This window comes from Oratosquilla oratoria, chromosome 2, assembly GCF_046742065.1.
Source record: "Oratosquilla oratoria isolate Oo_2021 chromosome 2, ASM4674206v1, whole genome shotgun sequence".
NCBI classification, from domain to species: domain Eukaryota; kingdom Metazoa; phylum Arthropoda; class Malacostraca; order Stomatopoda; family Squillidae; genus Oratosquilla; species Oratosquilla oratoria.
The window spans coordinates 29,509,085-29,515,642 of NC_134778.1; the positions used below are offsets into that span (position 1 = coordinate 29,509,085).

At 36.9% G+C, this 6,558-nt stretch overlaps 1 protein-coding gene across 1 annotated transcript; it reads left to right on the forward strand.

Annotated features, from left to right (window-relative positions):
• The first annotated feature begins 4,577 nt into the window (after positions 1 to 4,577).
• On the forward strand, positions 4,578 to 6,353 carry LOC143035104 (uncharacterized). Its single transcript, XM_076201673.1, has 3 exons — positions 4,578 to 5,609; positions 5,703 to 5,814; positions 6,019 to 6,353. The coding sequence occupies exons 1-3, from the start codon at positions 4,578 to 4,580 to the stop codon at positions 6,351 to 6,353; spliced, it is 1,479 nt and encodes a 492-aa protein (XP_076057788.1).
• Positions 6,354 to 6,558: the final 205 nt, after the last annotated feature.

The following is a 6,558-nucleotide window of genomic DNA, read 5'->3' on the forward strand; positions in this document are numbered from 1 at the left end:
TGAAAACTACGGTTTAATATTTCAGTAATACATTTGAGAACTTACCGGTCACCTTTGTTTTAACCTGCGTAGATTCTCTAAATGTAGTTGCTTTAGAAATACGATATCTTGAAGGCCTTCTGAACCTTCTAACCCTTGGTTAGAGGTTTCCAAAAGGAAGTCCTTCTTCGTCCTGAGCTCAGGGTACTCTAACGACTGTTCCGACCGTTAGTGCACAAAGTGTACCAAGGGAGTCTTACGAGTTTGAAAAGAGCTCAGAAGACCACGGGTTAATATTTACTTTTTCAAAGTTAATTCCAGATTTATTAAACCAAAATAGTTCCACAGATTTAATAAACAAAATAAAGAGGAAGTGAGTTTAATCGTATCTTCTTAAAGTTATGATAGGCGTGGTCCGAAAGGCTCCTGAATCGAAGAAAATAACACTTTGAGGGAAAGTTTCCCGACTAAGGTAAACACTAAGATTCCCGATAATAATTATCACATTGTATTTCTTTCCTAACTCTATTTCTTCCTGAACTGAACAGATTGACGAAATTGGTAATTCCACCTCCTCAGTACTCTCATTTAAAATCTTAATGGGTTTTGTACACACCTGAAAATATCCTATTTGTGTACCTTTCCTTAAGACTATATCTTTATTCAAAATATTAATCATTAATATTTCTACCATGTTCTTATTTGACTTATAAATACCTGAATCCAATTTCAAACCTTTTAATCTAATTGATTCTAGGATGGTTAAAATTTCAGTCTACAGTGACTGCACTTTCAACTGCACTTTAACCCTGTTAATTGCTCTGGAGTATAATGATGTCGACTTTATTATGCCACCATCCACAATTTGCAAGGCTTTATTTGTAGTTGATGAAATAGTAATTTCTGGGATTTCTTGAATATCTAAGTTGGGTTTACTATGTATGGCTTTACTTTCTGTTGGTCTGGACTGCTCGGCCTCGTTATCTAAAGTAAAAATGTTATCTTTCCCAACCGTTCTTAGGGATTCCTTGATTCCTGTCACTGGTCTTAAGACTGGTTGATTTAAAGATGTTATTAACTGTTATTTCACTAAGATCCCTAAGTCAGCAGAACATATGACCATGTTTTCTTTTCTCATAGTTGCAAATCCTATCAATAAATCTCCTGGAAAAACAGATTCTTCTACAAGTATCACTGGGATGTGCAAATGTTCATTTGTATATAAGATGACTTCTAGTTCAACCTTACCTAATGTTTTTAACTGATTTCCAGTTACTCCTTGCAATGAGTAATAGATTGGCTCCATGATTTTCACTCCTGGTTTCAATTGGCTTAAAACTCTACTAGTTATAACATTAACTACAGATCCTGTATCAATAAATATTTGAACAGGTTTATTGAACACTCTACCAGCAATGAGAGGTCTTACAGAAGTCCTTCCAATTGTAATTGTCTTTGATGTTGAAGTTTTCTTTCATCCTTCTATCACTCTTATCCTTAACACAATACTGTCTATCTGTATATATATATATATATATATATATATGGGGAGCTCTATAATATTGGTTTATTCTGTGTCTGGGGGTTTTCCTCTTGTTTCCTAGTGCATACGAAAATATCTACATTCATGTGTTCTATGCTCTATTTTTTATGATACATACAGAAAGGTGGGTTTCTACACTGATACTCATTATGACCTTCATATTTGCAATTTCTACAAATAATTCCACAATAACAGTCTTGTGCTTTATGTCCCCAAGTATTACAATTGAAACATACAATTCTAGTATCCCTGGATGGACTTCTAACTTTCTGTCTATGTCCTAATTCTCTTTCCTTATACTCTCTTCTAGAGTTCCTAGTTTCTTTCTGTTGTCCCACTGTCATCAGATATGGATTTATTATTCTAGTCTCACTGTACCCCTTGAAGTAGATAATCTACCTCCCCTAAATTCATATTTGACTTGAGATCTTTATACAGCTTTTCTGCCGTTAAATCATCAGAATTTTTGGTTAACAATCCAAATGTGATTAATCTTATTACCTGAGAAACTTTCATTTTGTCACTAGATCTTTCTATCCAATCTGAATCTTTCAAGATAGAATTCATTTCTTTTGACCATTTATTTAATCTAGCTAAGTATTCTGTGTCTGATTCACTTGTTTTAACTTCTTTGATCATTCTAACCAAAGACATGATAGGATCCTGATCACACTTTGATGTAAAATGTTTAATGAATGCTTTCTGGAAATTTATGATAAACCTAGCTCTACCTTTGTCAGGATCTACATTCTCCTTTAAAATTTCTATTTTCTTTTTTTCATCTGTTACATATTTGCTTACAATTAATGTATCTATTAAGGTAATGAACTTATTAACCCCTTAGGTGTTTTCATCACCAGCGAATTTGGGAATGTTTATATTTGAGGTATGAACCTCATGACGCAAGACTGTGTTATTCATACTTTCAGTAAGTTGATTTGACTTGACTGCCTCTACAGTTAGCCTTCCTTACGTACTTCAGCCTCGTCGTTCATCAACCTCGTCGTTCGTTGGAGATCGTCTTATTCCACTCGTAGTATGAAGACTCCTCGTTCTATTAACACAGGGTTGGTTGTGGTTGTACTGTCAATTGGTGTACTCTTCGGAGGCGTTCGTCGAATCACTTCGGAGGAGGTTCATCCTTAGCTGCCGCCACTGTTAACTCCACAGCCACCAATACTTTAGTCACTTATGTTATTCATCCTTCTCTTACGTATGTTTCCACCAAATCTTCTGTCACAAGTTAGTAAAGTTTCTTGATGGGGTGAATTAAAACGGAGATATAGTTTTCTTCTTTTCTTCCAATTAATTACCCTTGGTTATTCAAGCTACACCAAGGGACTCCCACTTGGGATCCTTGTACACCCACTAAGCCTAGTCTTCTCCGACGTCACTATTTAATTCATCCAATAACTTTGAACGTTACAAACAAGTGCCACCCTTTAAGGGCGTGACTTTACCTCCGTGCACCAATAATTTCTCTCCTCCACCCTTTTCTCCAATCAGAAAGACTGTTATACTGTCTCAAGCAATACTGTTTACGCAAGCACTTCTGTCGCAAGCGGAATATAATGAATAAGGTGACACCAAAGAAATATCTCACCAGAAACTAGTTGGCAGGGAAGTGAGATCACTGAAAAAAGACCTTTATTGCAACCATGAAAATTACAAACAAAACAAAACCGGGCGTTCCTGTTGGGTCATCGTCTCCCAAAGGTCCAACCACATTGCCTCATGTGCTTACGGGCAGTGTGCCACCGAATGTGAGTAAGCACCGTCCAAGACATTAAACAGCATGAAGAAAATGCAACATAAGAACTCTCTCAGAAGACGACAGGCTGGAGAATCTAATGGAAGAACTAGACAACATCAAATGGGACATCGTAAGACTGAGCGAAGTCCGAAGAATAGAACAAAAATGATACAATTACAAGATGGTCACCACCTGTTCTACTATAGAGGTAAGGACAAAGGAAGCTCTAGTGGAGTAGGGTTCTTGATCAACCGAGAAGTTGCTGGTAACGTAGTCAAGTTCAGTAGTTTATCAGACAGGGTAGCTTGGATTGTGATTAGGCTATGTATTCTTAGAATAGTTCAGGTTTATGCACCAACTTCACAGAGTACAGACGATGAAATTGAATCCTTCTATGATGATTTAAGTCAGGTAATGGATGAAGAAGAAGTAAGTACACGTTAGTAATAGGCAACTTCAATGCTAAAGTTGGAATGAAGATGGGAGATGAGTTGTGCATTGGGAAGTTTGGAGTAGGTGAAAGAAATGACAGAGGCGAGATGTTAGTCAATTTTGCAGAGAACTACAACATGAGGATAATGACCACTTTCTTCCAAAAGCGCGAAGGTCGTATATGGACGTGGAGAAGTCCAAATGGAAAAAAAAAAAAAAAACAAACGAAGTAGACTTCATATTAGGAGATGAGAGCAAGAGCGTTAGCAATGTTACGGTCATAAATAAAGTCAACATAGGTAGGCTAATGGTCTTGATTTAATGTATGTAATTCACGATGTAGGAAATATGATATTGGAAGTGTTACAAATCTGGATTTGAGTCATATTGTATCGTTTCATTGTATATAATATAATGATGTTGTGAAATTATGTTGTAATACAATAGTATTGTAGCTAAGGAATGGACGAGAATAGCTGATGAAATAACCGAGAGCGGGAAGCTAGTGGATGTTAAAGATCTCGTCAAATTTCTGGAGAAAGAAGTAAGAATACTTAATAATCCAACATTCGGGAGACGTGTAATGAGGGATTTAAAGACAGGAGAGCAGGAGACTCTAGTACATGGAATCCAAATAGAATTTTGAATTACGAAAAACGTACACAGAGAACCAGACTTTCTTGTTGGTTATGTCAGGAAAAACATGTTATCGATGTATGTTCCCAGTTAAGAGGGTTAAACTATGAAGAGAGATTAGACCAGATTTACAATCTAGGACTTTGTTTCAATTCTTTAAGGAAAGCGCACAAATCGTCACAGTGTAGAGTAGTTCGAATTTGTGAACAATGTGGTGGTTCACATCTTACAATTATGCGAAGGTCGAAAGAGAGTTCTAGAAATGAAGGAGGTGAAGAAGCAACAGTTAGTGCAGTGGTAATTAATCAGGTTGATGATTCTCGAGTTCAAGTATTTGCTTGTCAATTGAAGGATTCAGTAGGAGACACCACTGTCATCCCTGTTCAAATGGTATTGAATGGTAAAGTCGTTAACACTAGATGTTATCTTGACAATGGTAGTTCTGTTACATTTTGTACTAGAAATTTGTTGAAGAAACTTGGAGTGACAGACATGAACTATCAGCCAGCTACATTGCAAGTTAGCACAATGATAGGAACAAAGGAAATGTCTTGTCTTGATGTTGAAGGGATGTCTGTAGCTAATATTGATGGAAATAACCAGATTAGACTACCACCTGTATTTGCATTGAAGAAACTTCCTCTTAGTCAGAGTCACAGTATTAGAAAGAGTGACACAGAAAAATGGGAGCATTTGAGGAAATTAGAATTTAATCATATTGAAGGAGAGGCAGAGATTATGGTAGGAAGTAATGTACCAGAAGCTTCTGAACCTTGGGAAGTAGTGCATGCAGAGAAAGTGGGAGATCCGTATGCTTTGAGAACACTTTTAGGATGGGTCATTTGGGGAAGATTAACAGACACTGCTGAAGAAGTCGCTGTGAATAGCATAAAGGTAGCTGGTAATGATCTAAATCAGAAACTAATTGACTCCTATAACAGAGAATTCGTGGACTCATCATTAAATTCAATAAAACTTAGTGTAGAAGATAGAAAGTGGTTACAATTTGTTGAGTCTGGGTGTAAGCAGATGACTAATGGAAAATATGAAATTCCTTTACCAATGAAAGAGAAGCCGATAATAGTTCCTGATAGTGAACCTATGGCGTTTGAAAGACTTCAGCGGTTAAAAAATAAATTCAAGGATAACGAATGTTATAAGCAATATAATCAGTTTATGATTAACCTACTAGATAAGGGGTATGCCGAAGAGGTTCCGACGTGTGATGTGAAGAACCAACAAGTATGGTACATTCCACAATTTGGGGTACGTCATCCTACCAAATCAAATAGGGTGCGTGTAGTATTTGATTGTGCAGCCCGTGTAAATGGTTTATCCTTGAATGATTTGTTATGACAGGGACCAGACATAAGTAATATTCTGTTAGGTGTCCTTTTGAGATTTCGACTGGGACTGTATACATATGTTGCAGATATAGAGACTATGTATTATCAGGTCAAGGTGCCTGAAGGTGATAGAGATTACTTGCGCTTCTTGTGGTGGAGGGATGGACAAATAGGATGCGATATAGTTCGGTTAAGAATGACTTCTCATCCATCTGGTTCTTTCTGCTCTCCGAGCATAACAAATTACGCTCTAAAGTGAGTTGTACAAGACCACGGTGGTCAGTCTCATACATCAGCGAGTGAGATTGTTCTCAACAATTTCTACGTAGATGATCTTTTGGTGTCATCAGACGACATTAGTGACTTGATTGACATAAGTGCTAATGTGATAGATCTTTGTAGGAAAGGTGTGTTTAACCTGACAAAGTTCAGCAGTAACTCTCTTAGATTTGTGAATAGCTTACAGAAGGAGAAATATAGTGAGTGTGTAGAACAGTTCATCAAAAATAAAGAAGTGAATTTAATGACATTAGGACTAAATTGGTCTCTTATTCAAGATAAAATAAGCATATCACTTGACATTGATGTCATACCTAGTACTAAGAGAGAACTGTTAGCTGTCATTGGCAAGGTGTATAATCCATGTTGGCACCAGTTGTCTTAGAAGGGAGAGTCTTGCTACAGAACTTATTTAGAAACGGTGTTGGATGGGATTGTACTCTTACTGAAAGGGAGAAGGGACACATATGCATGGATGTCAAGGTTGAATAGGTTCAAAGTGTTTAGTATTGATTGTTGTACGAAGAAAGGTACACCATCAGCAGTGAAGTCAATTCAGTGTCACATATTTTGTGACTGGCGAATTAGTA